Below are 22,718 nucleotides of genomic sequence, written 5' to 3' on the forward strand. Positions count from 1 at the left end.
TTAAACAAGCAAAAAACTGGCCGCAATTTTTCATTTGACACTGTTTTTTCGATCGACGGTAACTTGCTGAAATTTAAACTTACCTGTCACAGAAACCATCATTGTGTTGCCTGGCCTCTCCATTCGATGACGATATCCGAATACAGCCGAATAATAGGACTCTGGGCATTTAAAGCTGGACGAAAAGTCCCGAAACAATGGTACATGCTTCCGCATCGACTGATTAATATTTATATTACGAGGGCTACGTTTTTTGACCATGCGCAATACGTATTCCAGGGTCTCTTAATTACCACATAAGCGTGCCACGGTCACTTGAATGCCAAGCTTTTATACATCGAACAACAGCCATGTTCGGATTGTATTTTCTTTTCCTGATGTTGGTCACCGACTCCCGGGGAAGCAAGATTCTTGTTTTATCAGGAATACACACAGGAAGCCACTTCATATACTTTTCGAAATTGGGCGAACATCTTGCCAACGCCGGACACGAGGTCACCTTACTTCTAGGTCACTACAACGACCTCAACAAGATTACTCAAGTCGAGAATCTCTTGAAATTCGAGACATACAAGACTGTGATTGACGAGACTTTGTTCGAAAAGATGGACAAGGATTATTGCAAGAAGGCTGTGTCTGGAGAGGCGAGCCTGGCAGACTGGGTGGCTAAATTTAGCAAAACCCTTGTAGATGATTGCAGTTTGATACTTGAAAATGACGAGTTATTCAAAAATTTTCGCAAAGCAAATTTTGATATCGTCGTTTTCAACGCATTCACACCCTGTGGAGCTCTTATCGCACAGAAACTTTCACTACCGTACGTTGTTTTCTCTACAAGGAGACCCGAGTCACCTGCTCACACTTTTCACACTCGGATCCCCTCTCCGATTTCTTATGTTCCGACTGCAATGTCGCGCCTGACCACAAAAATGACATTTGTAGAACGACTGCAAAACATGGCCACCTATGTCATCGGTCTCTATTACCTTGATTTTGTTATACTCAAGCCCTACCAAATGCTCAAAACTCAACACAATATTAAGCCTGAGTCACCGATGTACAATTTCTACGCCGATTCTGAAATCGTGTTATTTGGAGTCGACTGGGCGAGTGATATCCCTCGCCCCCTTATGCCGAATACGGTGTTCATTGGTTGTATGCTTTGCCAAGAGCCTAAAGCCCTCAGCAACGTAAGTACAAAACGATTAATAGCGTACAGAACGTGTGAACACGGACCTCGTGGTATCCATTTATGGGGTGAGAATATAGTGACAAAACACGTGTGTAAACTTTATTTTATTTCGGTGTAATGTTTTCGTAGTGTTTACATTTTTAATCAAATGTATTTTGTTTGCCTTTTTAGCTCGCATTTGGTATATATTTATGAGAGGTTATCGTATAAGGTGAATAAGTTCATTTTCATCCATTTGCATGTCAGTATGTATGTCAGTATGTATGTATGTCAGTAACATGTATGTCAGTATGTATGTCAGTATGTCAGTATGTCAGTATGTCAGTATGTATGTATGTCAGTATGTATGTATGTCAGTATGTATGTATGTATGTATGTATGTATGTATGTATGTATGTGATGTATGTCCGTCCGTCCACGTCAAAAACTCCTAAACCGCAGCACCTACTGTCTTAGTATTTGGTGTACAGGTGCACGTAGGGTTGGAGATGTGAATTTGTCCAAATTAGCTTTGGAAAAAAGGAAAAACCCTGCGAATTGCTAAAACTCTGTAACCGTTGGTCAGATTGGGTTTAAGCTTGGCGTGCCGGTTTCTTTAGGTATTCTAAATTAGGTGTGTACAAATTGGGATGAAATTTGCATATTTCTATTTTTGGGGTAATTTTTTTCAGTTTGTAGTCAAAAAATCTTTCAAAAAAATTTTCTCTAAAACCGCTTGTCCGATTGCTTTGAAAGTTGGCATACATGTTCTTCAGGATGACCTCAGTCAAGTTTATATAAATTGCATTGAAATTTTCGCATTTGTAATTTGGGGGCAATTTTCCCAACTTTTTAGTCAAAAATTTTTTATCCAAAAACCACTGATAGCTTTAATATTTGGTATATAGGTTCCTAAGAATGATCAAAATCTGATGTATTCAAATTCTTATGAAATCTGCAATTTTGTATTTTTGGGGCAATTTTTCTCATTTTTGGTTAAATATTTTTTCTCAAAAATTACTCGTCTGATTGCTTGAATATTTGTATTCAGATTTCTAGGCTTAATCTTCACATGATACATTGAAATTAGATTGAAATCGGCAACTTTGTATTTTGGTGCTATTTTTCTGCTATTTTTGGTCAAATTTTTTCTTCTCTCTCTCTAAAAACTACTGATCTGATAGCTTTGATATTTAATGTACAGGTTCCAAGGGTTTATGTTAATGTGATCTATTGAAAGTAGGATGAAATCTGCAATTTTTTATTTCATTTTTGGTTAATAATTTTTTTGTAGAAAATTACTTGTCTAATTGCTTTGATATTTAGTAAACAGGTTCCTAGAGTTTATCTTGATATGATATATTGAAATTAGGTTGAAATCGGTAATTTTATATTTTGGGGCAATTTTTGCCATTTTTGATCAGAAAATTTGTTTCTCAAAACCTTCTTGTCTGATAGAATTGATGTTTGGTAGACATGTTCCTGCAGATGATTTTAATTAATAAATATGGTAAAATCTTTAATTACCGTCTGCATTTTGCAGCTATTTATGCCATTTTGATCAGGTCGACCTGAAGTGGGCTATCAAAGATTTCCTCCTTCATCAACACATGTGTCACAAAAAGTTATTCTCTACAAAACACATAGGAGCATTTTCAGCTGCTATCAGAGAAATATCTTCAATTTTGTGTTTTGGTAAAGTTTTTACCTAACTGTTGACGGGAAAAATTTACAGAAATAGTCTGCTGTACAGTATTGATTTGAAATTTGATTTGTAAATCCCTACAAATGTTCTCATATGTATATTACGATGTCAGAATGAGATGAACAATTGCAATATTTTTTTTATTTTTCTTTGTTGTTGTTGGTAAAAATACCTTTACAACCACTTCCAATGCTGGTTTGAAATTAAGCATGAAGGTTTCAGTGAGTGGTAGTACCATAACTTATTCAGATTGTGTTGATATGAACAAAATTAATAGATTTTAAGAAGAGATTTTCTTAATTTTGCCGATTTTATACCTACAGGAACTTAGAGTACATAATGTGGTGATTTAGTTAGTAGGTAAACTGTATTTGGATTTGAAATTCAGTAAAAAAATCACTAGAAAGCAAAGGTGAAGGTGATTTTAGCTGGTTTGGTCTCCAACAAATATAGTCCATAATTTTTCAATGTTGGAGAGTGTCAATGTTGCAAATAGTCACTTCCTGCCATCTGGCCATGGAAGAAAACAATGTTTACTTTTTCCTGTAGGGTTTCTGAGGTAATGACTGTATGTTGAAATTTCTCCATGTATCTGGTGTATGGGCAAAATGTAAACATTGGTTGCATGTTATTTATTTCAGTCTATGTCAAATATTGTTCGTGAGCAATCAAGAAAAGTTTGCTATGTGCCTGCAAAAGATGAAGTATTCGTCAATGCATATAAACTTCTTTGCGGGTTGATTGTCTTAAAATTATCACATAAGTGGAAAGAGGACAATAAACTAATCAAATGATGTAATATATTCACCCTGAGTGCCTGTCTACCAGCTGTTTCTTATATTTTAATCACTGTCCATAGGCACACTAGGAGACCAAGACGAAGTTTTGGAGCTTATAACTAAATAATTTCCGCATTAAAATGTGGCCAGCTTCAAAATGTGGAATGCTTAGCCTAATGGTGATCTATAACAGAATGGAATCTTGTAGATGTTGATAAAAGCATAAGAATAGATTTATCTTTTTATAATCTGCAATATTTCTATTGTTGGGGAGTTATTACTTTGTTATTTGGTATATATATTGGGAGGGACAATGTAGGTGATATTTTTGTTGAAAAGCATAAAATTGGTATATATGTATTTTTGAGGTATTTTCAAATTTTGGTTTACAGTATTTTGTTCAGGAATTACATATCAGGTAGCAGCTATCAACTTTGGATTTTTAAGTTCAAAATATTGATGAATTTGGCTAAGTAAATATGAGTGAATTAGAAGACAGAAGTTTGTTATTGTTAAATGTAATATTAACCAGTGCAGCTGATACACTGTTTTACAAAAAAATATCATGAAAAATATTTATATGTTGTGTTTAAAAGAAGTTTTGGGTTAAGATGTAGTAAAGTTTTGCCTGTTTTATTGAAAAATGTGCCAAATAAGATGTTCCTGAAGTCCCTGGTCCGATTGCAACAAATTGAGAACTGCTGCACATTTTACCTGTGTATTTGTGGTAGATACATGCTCAATTGTGAATGAGTATTTTTTCAAGTGAAGTCAACATTACCAAATAAAATGCTAATGAGCAACAAAAGTGTAAAGTTCGTGAAAATCTCAGTAAAGCTGTTTTGTTTATATTTGTCAATAAAGTGCAGTTTATTTATTTATTTATTTATTTGTTTATATGTATTTCCTATGGTTAGGGTAAGGGTTAGGCTTAAGTTAGGGTTGGGGTTAGTCAATCCCTCTATATTACCAGACCAGGGGGGCAACTGGGATTCCAACATCTGTATTTTCAAGTCAAGGAAAACATACAAAATAAATGCCAGACAATTGAAATATTGGATTTGTGGTGGCAACGTGTCCTGTACTTACCACACCTATCCTGAAATTCGATGGAAAGGACAAAAATCGGCGATATTTCGCATCTTTCTTCTTTGATTCAGACAGTTCGTACGCCAAAACTTAAGTGTCACACTTTTGCGGGTTAATACGTCAGGGAAATTCAAATTGGACCAATCAGATATGCATCTGTGCGAAACGCACTCACTTCCAACCAGTTCGTGAGATGTACTAGCCTATGGTGGTAGATTCAAAAACTTGAGCCTAAACCCAGAAGTAAACAAATACAGAGAGACTGTCGCCATGGCTGAATTTCCGCGGCTCCAAACTCAACTATGGTAAGTTGTTCTTGGTTTTGGTTCAATAGTTTTCTAGCTATCAAAAGTAAACTACGGGCAGTAACCTTCCAACTACGAATAGTACCGTACTCGTGAGCGTATAAGCCCCGGTTCGGCAACACTGAACGGCGGTAAAACTAGGGGAGGGGCTTATACTCGATCGAGCATCCCCATGTTATCAGCCACGGACGCTTAATTTATGCTAATTTATGCACGATTTTTTTCCAACACCTCTGGATTTTTCTATCGCTTTCAAAATCGACTTACACATCCAAAGAAATTGATTACACAATCTCTGAATACAGAAGTGACATTTTGGTGAAATTCGGCATTGAAAAAAACACCTAAACTTGAAGCAAAGACGTCATGTATGCTGCTGATCAACAGTAAATGTGAACTGTCATGGCATGCATTGCCTACATGGAAAGGCAACTCAATATTCCAGTATCAAACTGTATAAATTTTGTGAAAACAACAACATAGCAGTGAAAATTGTAATTGTCACCAGAAAACAGTCTTCACATATGAAAGGATGATTGCTTCAAACAAAAGAAACTGCATGTTTAGAGGATGACAACACCGTGGTCGTTAATGAAAATAAACAATAGCGGACGTGAGTGAGACTATTTTATTTAGGCGACAGGGGTGAGCAGGGTCAAAGAATCAAGAAAGTACTGGGAAAAAGTGTCATTTTCCTTACGTTGCTGTCAAGGGAACTCGAGTTTCCCATTGTTTTAACATCTTTTAATGGTTTCTTTATTATTTAAAAGTAATTTTACCAAGTTTAATGACCAAATATACTCTCCTAACCTTTCTGTCTTTGAGTTACACTACGGCAGGGTCTTATACACGGATGTAATGCATTTTCAAAAAATCCTCTCAAACCAGTGAGGGGGCTAACACACGAGCAGGGGCTTATACTCGGACGAGTACGGTAGTAAGCGTGAGTCGCTTGTGACTGTGTATGATCCGTAGTCATGAACAGTGACACAACGACTCTTTTTGTCGCATTCTCGATATCCGCGAACACGTATTAGTCACAGGCACGACTGCACCTTGCTGCGGTACAGTCGCTTGAGATAGTGCTGTGAGTCTAACAAGGTATCTGATTTGTCCAATTTAAATTTCACTTACGTACTAACCCGCCAAAGTGTGACACTTAAGTTTTGCCGTACAAACAGTATGAATCAAAGGAGAAAGATGCTAAATATCGCCGATTTTTGCCCTTTCCATCGAATTACAGGATAGGTATGGTACGTACAGGACATGTTACCGCCACAAAACCCAATATTTAAATTGTCTTGCATTTATTTGGTGTGTTTTTCTTGATTTGAAAATACAGATGTTGGAATCCCAGTTGCTCCCCTTGTCTGGTAATATAGAGGGAGTGACTAACCCTAACCCTAACTTAAGCCGAACCCTAACCCTAACCATCAGAAATACATATAAACAAACAAATAAATAAAGAAAGAAAGAAATAAATAAAGAAAGAAATAAAGAAATAAACTGTTGTATATTGACAAATATAAACAAATCAGCTTTTTGCTGTTATTTTATTGAGGGAGTGACTAACCCCAACCCTAACTTAAGGCTAACGCTGCTCTTTATTGACAATATAAACAAAACAGCTTTTGCTGTAACCCTAATCCTAACCCCAACCCTAACTTAAGGCTAACGCATACTTTAACCATCAGAAAAACATATAAACAAACAAATAAATAATAAATAAATAAATAAATAAATAAATAAACTGCTCTTTATTGACAAATATAAACAAAACAGCTTTTTGCTGTTATTTTATTTAAAATAACAAATAAACAAACACAAACACTTACACACAAACAAACACAGACACACATAAACAATGAGATGTGCTCCCTGTAATATAGAGGGAGTGACTAAGCCTAACCCTAACTGAAGCCTAAGCCTAAGCCTAACCCTAACTTAAGCCTAAGCCTAAGCCTAACCCTAACTTAAGCCTAAGCCTAAGCCTAACCCTAACCCTAACTTAAGCCTAAGCCTAAGCCTAAGCCTAACCCTAACTTAAGCCTAAGCCTAACCCTAACCATCGGAAATACATATAAACAAACAAACAAATAAATAAATAAACTGCTCTTTATTGACAAATATAAACAAAACAGCTTTTGCTGTAACCCTAACCCTAACCTTACCCTAAGTCTAACTAACCCTAACCCTTACCATCAAAATACATATAAACAAATAAATAAGTAAATAAATAAATAAATAAATAAATAAATAAACTGCTCTTTATTTACCAATATATAAACAAAACAGATTTTTGCTGTTAATTTATTAACAGATAAACAAACACAAACACTTACACACAAACAAACACAGACACACATAAACAAGGAGAAAGAGCTCCCTGTGACGTAACGCGTAACCAGGTCAAATGTTTCGCACGATGCTTGCAGCGTTTATACTGGAAAATTTGGATTGCGGCAAACAACATACATTTATTTGTAAAAACGACTAGTTGATAGAATAGTAGGCTACATATTAAATAATCCAGTATATATTTTGGGTCGGTCACAATGACCACCCGCATGTCAAAATTCTTGATCCTTCGGGAAAACACTCGGTCTGGGACCGCAGGACTGACTTGAATTTCGGAGACAATTTCTTGGGTCAATGATCCCAACACGGCACCCGGTCAAGAGCGTTCGCTACGCGTGGCGAAGGGGTCGCAATTTTTTTCGCCACATGGGACATTTATTCGCAATTTGCGACTGTGGCAAACGTTAGCGTGAACCCTGTTTTTTTGAGATTTGGGATTTTGCCGAGCGGTTCTGTCTATTGCTTCTCCGCTAGGTGACTTGATGCCGTATGTTGTAGGTTCGTACTCCGAATGAAAACACTTTATACATATATATGTTGAGCTCGTATCAATCTGATTAAATCAGATGTAGAGTACGGCGACGTCTACTTACGCTTACGCGGTATTCTCTGGCTGTCGCCTCTCGCGAAAGCAAGAGAATACCGCTTACGCGTAGGTAGACGTCGCCGTACTCTACATCTGATTTTAATCAGATTGAGCTCGTATGTATGTAAAATATAGACTTGAGTGTGTGTGTATGAGTGTACGTAAAAGTAGAGGCAAAAGTGTTAGCAGGTTTTGCCTTTTGAATTTCTTCCATTTTGACCTGACAAGTCTGATATAATGGATCTCTTATAGGAGTGGCAAGAGTTTGTGAACTCCGCAGATGATGGAATAGTCGTGTTTTCCTTTGGTTCATACGTAACTCTAGGAATAGCCATCGAAAAAGCTGAAACAATCGCTGCAGCCCTTGCTCGACTGCCCCAAAAGGTGGCTATGCGATATAAGGGAAATCCTCTAAAGAATCTTGGTCCGAATACAAAGCTTGCGAAATGGATCCCTCAAAACGATTTACTGGGTTAGTATGAACAAAATTTCGACATAGATCTAATGATATCTGCTTAAGCGACAAGAAAGAATGCATATTTTTGATGGCATTTCGGGCCTTAGGCTCCTTGAGTCCGGAGTAATTTCTGAGACATTCGCAAACAATTTTTTTTCAAGCAACGTGTTGTGGCGCGGATAAACACATTGTTTTGTTTCACGTTACGAGCCAATACGACTGACGAACAGTACCCATGATCCTGTCTCATCGTATCAGCATCAGTTTGTTAGGGACTAGTAATGACTGATCATGGATGGAGAGAGTGTCATCGACAAATGTATCGTAAGAATGATCAAATATCATGTCAAGTTACTTGGTTCGGGACGATTCGCTTTGGTGTACATTGACTTATAGGGCAAACTTGCGTTTCATTTACGTAGGAAATCCTAGGACCAAAGCCTTTATAACCCACGCTGGTATGAAGGGAGTTGCAGAAGCCATTTTTCACGGCGTGCCAATAGTTGGAATTCCTCTTTGGTCGGATCAATTCGACAATATGGCAAGAATGACAGAGAAAGGCATGGCTGTAACACTTGCAATGGCGACCTTGACCTCGGACGAACTCTACGAAGCTGTGACAGACGTTATTGAGGATCCCAGGTGGGTTGATATTCGCGTCCCCGACAAAGCTTGGAAGACTAGCCCGCAGAACTATCGAAAGATTTTCTATGTGTGACCAATTTTTTTTAGTTTGTGTGTATAAAAAAAGCCAATTTATGTTAATTCGTGCAAAGGTTAAGATGTGTTCGATCTTCAATCATCAATTGCAATTATGGCGGCCGCCCCAAAAGCAGCGTTTAACAAATGACAATACCTTTCTTGTGATATAACTTATTGATCTCAAGTTTGATTTTTTTGTTGGTGTACAATTCATTTAAGCAGAGCGTGAAACTGCGAGGAAAATCCGAACAGTTCATAACAAAGCGTACATGCAGGGACTGTAGCTTTAACTGCTTTCCACAGACTTGCTCTCACTCTCTCTCTCTCTCTCTCTCTCTCTCTCTCTCTCTCTCTCTCTCTCTCTCTCTCTCTCTCTCTCTCTGGAATATCGTAAAACGTCTTCATCCTCTCAATTCTGTTGATATTTACAGTTACAAAGAAAACGCAGCGCGTCTGTCCCGCATCCAACGAGACGTACCCATGTCGACAGGGGAGGCGGCGGTCTTCTGGATAGAACATGTCATCAACCATGGCGGACAACATCTGCGAGCTGAAGCGCTCAACCTCAATATCATCCAGTATTTTTCACTTGACGTTATCGCCTTCTTGTTTGTTATTTTGATCTTGTTTGTCTTCCTGTTTGTCAAGGCAATGTCATTCTTCTGTCGATTACTTTGCAAAAAGACTGGGAAAGAGAAAGTCAACTGAATGCGTACCAAGATCTCAGTCATCACCTTATAGTTTCAAATGTTATAAATACGTGGTATTTCTTGTCCTAGATTCGAATATACAGTGGATTTTCATCTGGATTCGAACTCACAACGTAAGGCATCCAGTCACCTATGGAATGTGGAATTATACACCTGTGACCAGTGAGGGCACCAAATCGACCAAGATGAAATACAATTGCTGATAAGGTGCAAAGTTGATTGTGACAATTGATTAGAAACGCTTAAGTTTTAATTAAAAAATGAGGTATTTGACGAATCCGGTAAAATAAAAAAAAAGCAAGGAGATTTATATCCACTTCTTTTGACGGAATTGTGGAAGATTTAGCCAAAAAAATGTTTCTGAATATATCCTGCAGTCCTTCCACTTGAAAAATAGGGCGATGGCACGTATTTTTGAATTTTATTTTGTTTATGTTCCGGTCAGCCGGTTTCAAGTCTTATGATTGAGAGTTACTGTTATTCTTAGATTTGGTATTAGAGTCTGTTGATTTAAATATGAAAGAAGGTATTGTTTGTGTTAAATCACAGGATTCGATGCCAACAGAAACAAAAATGGTTGACGCGAAGGATTTCATGTGACCTTGTATCAACCGTTTTCGTAACACAAACCCTATTTGTAACAAAACGTAACCCTACTTGTAACAATAACCCAATTTGTAACAAAACTTAACCCTATTTGTAGCAATAACCTAATTGTTGAAAAAACTTGACCGCATTTATTTAAATTTTGATGAAATTTGCAGATTTCTATTTTTAGGGGCCTATTTCCTGTTTTTACCTTGTCGAAACTTATTTTTTTCGGAAACTGCTCGTCAGATTGTTTTGAATTTTAGTGTGCAGGTTCCTAGGGATAATACTCGTACAATATAATCAACTGAGCAACTTGTGCAGATATATGTCAATTTTTTTTTTTTGAAAATATTACCAATTTCGGTCAAAAAATGTGAAAAATCTACTTTTCTGACACAAGTCATACTAACCCAATTTGTAACAAAAGTTAACCCTATTTGTAACACTAACCCAATTTGTAACAAAACTTAACCATGATATTTGTAACAACAACCTACTTTTTGAAAAAACTTGGCCATATATGTTTAGGTAGTAAAGGAAAGCAACTCTACACATCGTTCATATCTTGGTTGTTTGCGTTTCATGTATGATATTGTGTATATTGTAAGTGCATGTTTGCGTCTTGTGTATGATATTGTGTATATTGTAAGTGTATATCATGTTTGACTGTTTTATGTAAAATGTTGATTAGCCATTGCGAGACTTACGTGTCTTGATGTTAAACCGCAATGAAGTGCAGACACTAATGTGACACTGCAATCTAGCTTTGACGCTACGTTTCGAAAACAGAGCTTTCTTCATCAGTCGCTTAAAAGTTCACTTTGATTGGTTAGACGTGTTTAATGGTTGGTTGATTTTATGTGTTAGTATGTTGTTGCACTTAAGTTTGTTGTTCAAGTAGTGGCGTTTATACGTGTATCCCCTATATTTCTGTTCCTTCTGTATGCGATTATTGATTGTTTTTGGAACAGTTTGTCAGCGTTTCGTCTTTTTAAGTTCACCCAGTTTTCTATTAGGGCCTCCTTGATTTTTTCGTTTCGATGTACGGGCTGTATGTTGGTATGAAGACTAGAGTATTGTTGTTGGTGTTATTTTTTGCTTTTGTTCAAGTTGTCTTTTTTTCTTTTATGATCTGTTTCTCAGATAATGCGTTCTATTTCATATTTTTGTATTTCGGTCTTGTAATTTTTCACTAAATTGTGTGACTTTCTGTGTAAAATCGGCTTAGTTGTTGCACGTCCTAATGTATCGTAATATTTAACCTTCGACCAGGCGCTTGAATGTTGCTGCGGGGTGGCACGAGTTTATCTCTAAGAACTGGAATCTATCTGTTGGTTTTGTTAGTGTTTTGATGTCAAGAATGTTCTCTTTTTTGTACCGATGACCTTTGTAGATAATAGGTCTAAATATGTGATTTCTTGGTGGTGGGCATGGTTTGCATAATTAAGGGTAATTTGCATAGTTAGTTCTGTGGACAATGCATATCCAAAATGCTTCTGTAACTTTTTCTGAAATTGGGCAGGATGACTAGTGCATATATCTCCTGCATGCCATTGTGATGTTTTGATTGAAATATTGCAAGTGGCCGTTTTTTGTCGTTTTATAAAAATTTATAATTCTCATATACATATAGCACAAAACAATATACACATTTTAACTGTTCACTGTTAACTTCAAAATAACTGAGTCAAATGTCACACATTCTTTTTATTGATATCTTGTAACCAAATATTTCTGTCAATTTTTTGACAATTTTGAATGATCTTTGACCCAAATTTTTGAGAATCTAATTACGCATGCATATACCTAATACCACTTATACTAAAAGAACTAGAATCATTTTTTCTGCAAATGAGTACCATATTTATCAGCATTTGCTCAAAATATTTTGACAATCTTTGTAATGACCTTTCTGTATATTTGGACATTTATCCTTTATCCTATATCCTATTATATAATCTTGCATTCGTTTCTTCATACATTTTAAAAGGCCAAAGTCGATCTTAGTTGTTTTGAAGAGTTTTGTTTTATATAAAAGTTGTCGCTTTTTTTGACTATTTAAAACCTGCTGAAAACAATACTGGTGAAGAGTTAACAAGACCCACTCTGGTTGTAGATAGACAAGATATTTATTATTTTCTGTACTTTTGGAGAATGATCTTGCATTCATTTATTCATACATTTTAAATGATCAAAGTTGCGATCTTATTTGTTTTGTGAGTTTTGTTTTATATAAAAAGTTGTTGCTGTTTTTTGACTACCTAAAGCATGCTGAAATCAATACTGATGAAGAGTACACAATACCTACTCTGCTTGTGGCTAGACAAGATAGAACACAACCGAAACATTTTTTTGTACAGAGCAGAAAATAAAAGTCAGTTTTCCATTGTCTATATAACAGCATGGATGAATTTTAACATTTTTGCATGATACTTAGACATAATGTGGTTTTGTAATGTAATCTTGATTACTTTACATTCATGAAAATAAATTTTAACGTCCTTTACATAATGTGGCAATGTTTGTTTTAGATAGGAAAGAATTTTAGTTATTCACCTAATGTAAAGGTAAAACACAAAGTCGACTTTTTTTCATACAGTAATGGAGTTATTTCTGACATTCTTCATAACTTTTGAGGTTCCGCATCAACATTATTTTATACACTTAAAAAAGTCATGAGTGCGTAATACGGAAAGACGTTGGCATACAAATATATCAACTTCATCAAAATTTGAACAAACTTTACTAAGGTCATCGCTAGGAAGCTGCACACAAAATTTCAAAGCAATGAGATGATTAGTTTATAAGAAGAAGAATTTTGACTTTTTTTTTAAAACCGTAGAACGGCAAAAGTTGCCCAAAAATAATCTTGCAATATGAGTATATCTTACTAATATCATAAATACCTCTTTCTATTAGTTGGCCATTTCTAAGCATGTTGGTCCCTTTTATTTCAAATACGATTAAGTTTTGTTACAATTGAGTTATTGTTACAAATAGGGTTAAGTTTTGTTACAAATAAATTGGATTACTGATACCGATAGGGTAAACATTTGTTACAAATTGGTTTAGTATGACTTGAGTCATAAAAGAAGAGGTTTTTTTGACCGAAATTGGTGAAAATTGCCCCGAAATTATTTTTTTCATATATCTGCACAACTTCATTATATCTTACGAGTATTATCCCTAGGAACCTTCACACCGAAATTCAAAACAATCTGACGAGAAGTTTCCGAAAAAATGAGTTTCGACAAGGAAATAACAGGAAATTGCTCCCCAAAAATACAAATATGGAAATTTCATCAAAATGTAAACATATGGCCGAGTTTTTAAGAAAAAATTAGGCAGATATTACAAAAAGGGCTAAGTTTTATTACAAATTAGGTTAGTGTAACAAATAGGGTTAACTTTTGTTACAAATTGGGTTGTTATGACTTGTGTCACAAAAGCAGATTTTTGAGTTTTTTTACCCAAATCAGTGAAAATTTCCGAAAACAAAAATTGACATTTATCTGCACCACTTGATTGAATCTTACGAGTATTATCCCTAGGAACCTGCACACCGGAATACAGAACTATCTGACGAGGAATTTCCGAAAAATAGGTTTCGACAAGGGAAAAACAAACAAATTGTCCCTTAAAATACAACATGCAAATTTCATTAAAGTTAAAACCAAAACGGTCAAGTTTTTTTACAGACTAGGTGATTGTTACAAATAGGGTTAGGTTTTGTTACAAATTGGGTTAGTATGACTTATGTCAGAAAAGTAGATTTTTCACATGTTTTGACAAACATAGATGAAAATTCCCCCCAAATAAAATTTGACATATATCTGCACAACATGGTTATATCTTACAAGTATTATCCCTCGGAACCTGCATACCGAAATTCAAAATAATTTGACGAGCAGTTTCCGAAAAAATAAGTTTCGACAAGGAAAAACAGGAAAATTCCTATAAAAAATACAAATTTGTAAATTTCATCAAAATTTCAAAACATACGGTTAAGCTTTCTTAAAAGTTAGGTTTTTGTTACAAATAGGGTTAACTTTTGTTAGACATTGGGTTAGTGCTACAATTAGGGTTTAGGTTTGTTACAAATTGGGTTAGTATGACTTGTGTCAGAAAAGAAGATTTTTACTTTTTTGACCGAAATTGGTGAAAATTGCCCCCCCCCCCAAAAAAAATTTGGCATATATCTGTACAGCTTGATTATATCTTACAAGTATTATCCTTCTGAACCTGCACAACGAAATTGAAAACATTTAATCTGACGAGCAGTTTCCGAAAAAAATTAGTTGGTAGAAGGAAAAAACAGAAAAATTGCCCCCCAAAATACAAATATGCCAATTTCATCAAAACTTAAAGAAATATGGCCATATTTTTCACAAATAAGGTTATTGTTACAAATAGGGTTAAGGTTTGTTACAAATTGGGTTAGTGTTACAAATAGGGTTAAGGTTTGTTGCACATTAGGTTAGTGTTACAATTAGGGTTGATTGTTGCAAATAGGCGTGGCAGAGATCTTACAGCCTACATCTCTAAAAAAATAAACACAACTCAACAAATCCGAAAAGCCAAAAGAGATGTTTATCTTATTTTCTTCAAGCAGTTTTTCCTGAGAAATCAACATTTTCACTCAAGAACTTAGGAAATATACAAACCAACAAAATATGAAGAGTTAAATCAACAAACAAACAAACAAAAGAAATGAAGTGCCAAATCAACAAACAAGCACACATAAATGGTATGCATAATGGTGTCCATTTTCATGAATATGTTTGTGAATGTGAAAAAGTAAAAAAATGTAAGTTTTAACCATTGAGTTAACACAGGGATGGCAGCCATTTTAAATTTCAAATGCAAGTGAAATGGTATGTAAATTATTTCTCTAGTACCAAAATTTACAGAGTGGCCCATGATTTTAATTGTTGCTTCGTTCAGAGAATGGTTAAGAGTTTCGTCTACGAAGGTTTGAAGAAACGTTTAGTCTGTCAATTTCGAGGTGCGTACTATGTCTGGAAAAAACGGAGTATATACAGCGAAAATACAAATTGTTTCGAGCCAAGCGATTTTAGTATAGTCATTGATGAGACTGCAAGCTTTCAGAAATCCGCCTCATATTGATTTGATTAAGCCCCCCCCCCCCCCCAAAAAAGTTTCAGGTCCTTGACATTCAGCATGAGTGATGCGGCGACGCAGTCTCTGTTTCCCTTTTTTCCCCTTCTGTTTTTTTTTATTCCTATGCTGTTTTGGCATTATTAATGCAACAGTTATTGTATTTTATCACTGGCCGCATAGTACTTCCTTTTTTGTATTTTTTGGACATGCAATCAGGGTATCAAGGATAGCTCTACTGATAGCCTAATGACTACTTACAACAACGTTGTGTGCAAAAGCTCAAAATTCCCAATATTTTTTAGTGATTGCAGGGCCTTGATATCTTAAATAAACATGAAGCAGCCCTATCCAATGTCGAGCTCTTCACAGCACTGGACGTTAAAAAGTCTTTGAAGACTGAAACTTCATTTGCGAGAATGGTTAAGTAAAGTTAATGTCCAAGAAAAGGTTGCAACTTAATTTGTGGTAGTGAATCGAAAACAAAATACATAAGGTGTCGAATGTAGAAAATTTAAACATCAAATATGTACAATTGGAGAACGTGTTAAAAGAACTCGTGTTTACATAAGTAATGCCACAGGTCATTTGATAGTTTCACCGGGGCATACAAAAAATTGCATCACAACAACTGTGTCGCACTACTGACTAAGCGACACTTGTCAATGTGCAAAGACACCTGCCCCACTATTTCATTGTGGCTAATGACAGTTGCAAAGTGATTTATTAGACTTCAAGTTTCATCGGTTTAATCAGTGACAGAAACTCTTCTGTGGAATGATTCTCATCAACTCTTGATAAATTCTACCAATGGTTAACTGGCCATAACACACAAAAAACAGCAGCATTGTGGTATTTGTTCTAATGACGAGAAGTCACGACCATATTAAAACACGTTATCCTGTCACGTGCTAACAGGGTACCACATGTAGAATAAAAATATCTATACGACCTTTGTAACCTTGACCTGGCAAACGGCGAGCAGAACTAGGTAAGTGTGCAACGGTCTCTTGAATGCCAACTACTGACTGAGTGACACATGTCGATGTGCAAAGACACCTGCCCCATTGTGGCTAATGACAGTTGAAAAATGATTTATAAGACTTTCAAGTTTCATCGTTTCAATCAGTGACAGAAACTCCTCTGTGGAATGATTCTCATTTACTCTCGATAAATTCTACCCATGGTTAACTCAAAAAACAGCAGCATTGTGGTATTTGTTCGAATGACGAGAAGTATGACCATATACACGTGATCCTGTCACCTGCTCACAGGGTACCACATGTACAATAAGGTCTATACGACCTTCTAGCTCTGCATGGCAGGGCTGTGTGTTACCGGCGTTATACGGCCTGTGGTGGGAGGCCGTATAACGCCGGTAACACACAGCCCTGCCATGCATAGCTAACGACCTTTGTAACCATGACCTGGCAAACGGCGAGCACAACTAGATAAGCGTGCCACGGTCTCTTGAATGCCAAGCTTTTAAACAGCGAACAACAGCCATGTTCGGATTGTATTTGCTATTCCTGTTGTTGGTCGCTAACTCCAGTGGAAGCAAGATTCTTGTGTTATCAGGAATGCCCGCAAGAAGCAACTTTATATATTTTGCAAAATTGGGCGAACATCTTGCCAACGCCGGACAAGAGGTCACCTTACTTCTAGGTCACTACAACGACCTCGACAAGATCGCCCATGTCAAGAAACTTTTGAAATTCGAGACATACAACACTGTGATAAACAAGACTTTGTTCGAAAAGCTGGACAAGGATTACTACGAGAAGGCTGTGTCTGGAACGGCGAGCCTGGCAGACTGGGTAGCTTCATTTGGCAAAACTATTGTAGAGGATTGCAGTTTGATACTCGAAAATGACGAGTTATTCAAAAACTTTCGCAAAGCAAATTTTGATATGGTCGTTTTCAACACATTCACGCCCTGTGGAGCTCTCATCGCACAGAAACTTTCACTACCGTACGTTGCTTTCTCTACAACGAGACCTGAGTCACCTGTTCACACATTCCACACTCGGATTCCCTCCCCAATTTCTTACATTCCGACCGTAAAGTCGTGTCTGACAACAAAAATGACCCTTGTAGAACGACTCCAAAACATGGCCCAGTACGTCGTCGCTCTCTACTACTTTGACTTTGTAACACTCAAGCCTTACCAAATGCTCAAAACTCAACACAATATTAAGCCTGAGTCACCGATGTACAATTTCTTGGCCGATGCTGAAATCGTGTTATTTGGAGTCGACTGGGCGAGTGATATCCCTCGCCCCCTTATGCCGAATACGGTGTTCATTGGTTGTATGCTTTGCCAAGAGCCTAAACCCCTCAGCAACGTAAGTAGGGTATATAGCATCATTGAGTTACAATACTTCTTGTCGTACCTCCATCATAGCATACAGGGCAGACTACGATGCACCTTTTTTAGACATTTCGCTCAAAATGTGTGAACACGAACTTTATGACTATCCATTATCTGGAGACAGTGATGAATAATCTCAAGTTCAAAGACGCACTGTGAGATCGACCATTACATCTTATCCTAAATCTTTGGAGGGGTCGTGCACAATGACATTGGTGATAACCAGACATGTTTTTATTTCTGAATTTGACAAATTTTCCAGATTACATATATATATATATATATTATATATATATATATATATATAATATATATATATATATATATATATATTTATACACATATATACATATATATATATATATATATATATATATATAATATATATATATATATGATGTATAAGATATATAACACAAAAGTATGATGTATAAGATATGTAACACAAAAGTGTCAGGAGGTTTTGCCTTTCGGATTTCTTCCATTTTGACCTGCCAAGTCTGATATAACCGACCTCTTGTAGGAGTGGCAAGAGTTTGTGAACTCCGCGGATGATGGAATTGTCGTGTTTTCCCTGGGATCATACGCAACTCCAGGAGTTTCCATCGAAAAAGCTGAAATAATCGCTGCAGCCCTGGCTCGATTGCCCCAAAAGGTGGCTATGCGATATGAGGGAAAGCCTCCGAAGAATCTTGGTACAAATACAAAGCTGGCGCAATGGATCCCCCAAAACGATTTACTAGGTTGGTATGAACAAAGCTTAGACGTATGTCTATTAAAGTAGTATGCATCTCGAAAGTGAAAGACTTAAACTTTGACAAAATTTCCCAATTCCAGGAATATTTCAATTATTCTCTTTCAAAATCTACGGACACAAATTACTCAAATTTACCGATATATGAAATTGCAAATGGCCGCCATCCCAGTGATAACTTTATACAGAAAAATAAAATTTTCGTTTTTCGAAAAACTAAGAATGTGAAAAGTTTTCTTACACCAAGAGCTTTAAAATGAACCCCCACAAGTGGTAGATCAGAAAAGAATTGTCAAAGTTTGAGGGTCCAAATATCTGTCCCCGAGGCGCGTTCTACCTTAAGTAATGATATCTTATACTGCTTGTGCTCTACCGATAAGAAATCGTGCGTATCTTTTGGTCGCAGTTCGGAGCTTGGGCTTCTTGGGTCCAAGTAATTTCTGTGACGGAATAGACTTAAAGTCTCCATGAACCTTTCGCATCATATCCCTTCGGTTTGTTAGGAACTACTAATGACAACAAATTATGCACGGATGGAGACAGTGTTATCGACGATGACTTGTTTCATAAGAACTATGTCATATCTTGCCAAGTAACATTTAACGAGACAATTTGCTTTGGTATATTTGATTAAAGAGTAATCTTGCGTTTCATTGATGTAGGACATCCTAGGACCAAGGCCTTTGTAACCCACGCTGGTATGAATGGAGTTGCGGAAGCAATTTTCCATGGCGTACCAATAGTTGGAATTCCTCTTTGGTCGGATCAGTTCGACAATATGGCAAGAATGACAGAGAAAGGCATGGCTGTAACACTGACAATGGCGACCTTAACCTCGGACGAACTCTACGAAGCTGTGAAAAATGTTATTGAGGATCTCAGGTGGGTTGATATTCGTGACCTGTCAAAGCTTGGAAGACTTACCCGCAATGGTCTCGAAAGGTTCTCTATGAATGGTCAATTTCCTTTAATTACTTTGTATTATTAGTTAAAAAATTCTTGTCAATTAGTACCAAGGCTTACGTGCAGGCGTTAGTGATCTTATCACCAAGCAGAAGTGTGGCGGCCGTCCGGAAAGCTTCGTTTAGGGAAGAACCATTTGATTTCGGGGGGGGGTGGAGGAAATTGGTACCACAGCAATTTGTTTGTATTGTTTGTCCTGCTTTAATTTTTTTTCCATATAGTAGTTTTGGATATGCGGTTCTTGCGTTAATTACATGTCACTGGTTAACAACAGCACATCTAAAAATAACGAGTAGTAGTCTATGTCAGCACAGAAAAGATGACGTTAAATTAGAGGACAGAGATTGTGTAAAACAAGGGATTGTCTCAAATGAATTCTTTATTGAAAAATAAATAGTAAAAAAACTGGAAAAAACTACCAGAGCATCCTGTGAAGGTGCGAGAGGCCGAGGGGGTGAGCGCGAGATGCCCTCCCCCCCCGGCATCGAAAATGTTGAAATCTTGATGTGTGCAATGCAGCAATCTGGTACAATCTGAGAGGTGTTTCAATTTGTTTGCACTAGAACCAATTATTGGAAAATGACATTGGACACTGATATTTTTGTTATATTTTTTGTATGATCAGTGTTTGAGTAATAATAGTCAACAATCCAACATTAAAGACATTGAACTTCCTCATGTTCTTTGAAAATGTTAGGCGCCGCTGAAGGCGGCGACCTCCAGAGAATGAGAGAGTAAGATTTCCCTAATTTTTTTTACAATTTTTTTTCTTTGCTCTGTTTTTTTTCTTTGGTCTGCTATGATAATTTTTTTTCTCAGGGCATTACTGGATCTTTTTTTTCTCCTTCTACAGCTGCGGACAAATCTTTCCCCAAAATTCCTGCAGCCCCCCCCCCCCCAAAGCAAACGGTTCTTCCTTGACAAGATGAGAATTTGTTTCCGATAATATAACCTCTCTCTCTCTCTCTCTCTCTCTCTCTCTCTCTCTCTCTCTCTCTCTCTCTCTCTCTCTCTCTCTCTCTCTCTCTCTCTCTCTCTCTCTCTCTCTCTCTCCATACATCATACATCACATAAGGAGAAGGGAACATTCGAAATTTGCCAGAAAAAATTCTTAAGTTTTAACAATTTTGTCAAAGTATCGAAGCTTTAATTCTACTAAAAGTAATTTAAAGCGCATGATAGAAGATACAAAAACGAATAAAGCTGTGACTTCATGTGCGAATAAACAACTTCTTAGGTCTTCTTTTTTATAAAACGTCTTCATCTTCTCAATTCTGTTGATATTTACAGTTACAAAGAAAATGCAGCGCGTCTGTCCCGAATCCAACGAGACGCACCCATGTCGACAGGGGAGGCGGCGGTCTTCTGGATAGAACATGTCATCAACCATGGCGGACAGCATCTGCGAGCTGAAGCGCTCAACCTCAATATCATTCAGTATTTTTCACTTGACGTTATCGCCTTCTTGTTTGTTATTTTGATCGTGTTTGTCTTCGTGTTTGTCAAGGCAATGTCATTCTTCTGTCGATTACTTTGCAAAAAGACAGGGAAAGAGAAAGTCAACTGAATGTGTACCAACAAGGTGTTAAATGATCATCACCTTATTGTTTCAAATGATACGTAATATTTCTTGTTCCTGATTTGAAATCACTCAGTCATCAGGGACTCAAATATCGCAATATTTTACCTTTATCTCAAGTTATAAAAAATCATTGATGATTTCCAGTGTTATGAATAGTTTGTGTGAGAAACCAGAGAGAGAGAGAGAGAGAGAGAGAGAGAGAGAGAGAGAGAGAGAGAGAGAGAGATATTTGTAACTATATTGCTGTTTGATGTATTTATCTTAATATTCAATCGAACTTCGCTCATATTTTTACGTTTCAAGTGGTTTTCTGCTTCCCTTTTGTTCATTCCTTCTTTAACAAGTCTAATACCAAACCGACATAAAGCATTAGTTTGGAAAGGGATAACGCAAGCATTTTAAAAAGTCGCAGATGTTGGGGTTTTAAGGGCTGCAAAATTTACTGTGCAATACGATGAAGTTAGGAATTAAATTAGACGACATCCATTGTAATATTCCATCGACATCGTGTGAGTTCGTTTTTGGTTTAGAGAAGATATTTCACTCTGAGTCTTGAAACCCCCACCCCCAGATATCAGAAATGCTGTCAGTCTACATGTATCTTCATCAATTTCATGTATATTATTTGCCTTTGTTGTTCCCCTCCTGTGTCCTATAGTGGTTTGTATAACCGCATGGCGGAATAGTAAATATTCGTAAATCGAAATGTAATTAAGACACGTAAAATTTCTAAAGTCAAAAGTGGAAAATACATTATAATGTGTAATTTAATCAAATTTTAAAATTAATTAAATAACCATTGAAAATGAATTATTGCGTAATTAAATTCTCCCGCTTGGCTTTTACCATTTTTTGCGACTTCAAATTGGGTTCATCTAGCCAGAAAACAAGACTACATAATTTGTCGCAACTGAGGGCGCTAAATTAATCTTGATGTAATGCAAGTGCTGATATGTATGCAAGAACTTGAAAAAGGCGCAAACATATGGAATTTGATTGTGCCATTCAAATAAAAACACAATTGTGCCATTCAAATAAAAACACAAACGTTATAATATAAAAAAATGAGAAATTGAGGAATCCGGTAGTGTCGAAAAAAATTAGCGTCTATAAAAGGAGAAAGATATTTGTGTCCACTTCTTTTGGTCGAACTAAAAAAGATAACTTAAAGGCTAAAAATGTTCTGGTCCTTGCCTCCTCCTTTTGTTTGTCATTTTCAGGTCAGTAGGTCTGCTTTCAAATCTTATTGTTAATTAGTTTTTATGTTTTGCATTAGATCCTGGTGATTTAAATAGTGAGAGAAGATGCACTTTGTGTAAAATCCAAGCATCTTGCGACTACCTCCTTAAAGGAACAAAGTCACTCCTCTTTGACCTGTGTTTATGATGTATCAAGAAAACGTCGAATGGTTGCACAAAATAACCAAGGGTACAAAGTGATGAAGGTATATAACTGAAAAGTCGTGAAAAATCACCCC

At 36.5% G+C, this 22,718-nt stretch overlaps 2 protein-coding genes across 2 annotated transcripts; both read left to right on the forward strand.

The window, feature by feature from the left end:
* Nucleotides 1-208: 208 nt before the first annotated feature.
* LOC139118619 (UDP-glucuronosyltransferase 2A3-like) lies at nt 209-13,576 on the forward strand. The gene is made up of 4 exons (XM_070682034.1): nt 209-1,190; nt 8,246-8,465; nt 8,873-9,092; nt 9,584-13,576. Exons 1-4 carry the CDS (start codon nt 351-353, stop codon nt 9,858-9,860), a joined length of 1,557 nt encoding a protein of 518 aa, XP_070538135.1. The 5' UTR covers nt 209-350; the 3' UTR covers nt 9,861-13,576.
* Nucleotides 13,577-16,963: 3,387 nt separating this feature from the next.
* On the forward strand, nt 16,964-22,043 carry LOC139118597 (UDP-glucuronosyltransferase 2B15-like). Its single transcript, XM_070682002.1, has 4 exons — nt 16,964-17,916; nt 18,466-18,685; nt 19,359-19,578; nt 20,950-22,043. Exons 1-4 carry the CDS (start codon nt 17,077-17,079, stop codon nt 21,224-21,226), a joined length of 1,557 nt encoding a protein of 518 aa, XP_070538103.1. The 5' UTR covers nt 16,964-17,076; the 3' UTR covers nt 21,227-22,043.
* Nucleotides 22,044-22,718: the final 675 nt, after the last annotated feature.

The sequence above is a fragment of the Ptychodera flava genome, chromosome 19 (assembly GCF_041260155.1).
Source record: "Ptychodera flava strain L36383 chromosome 19, AS_Pfla_20210202, whole genome shotgun sequence".
Lineage (NCBI taxonomy): Eukaryota > Metazoa > Hemichordata > Enteropneusta > Ptychoderidae > Ptychodera > Ptychodera flava.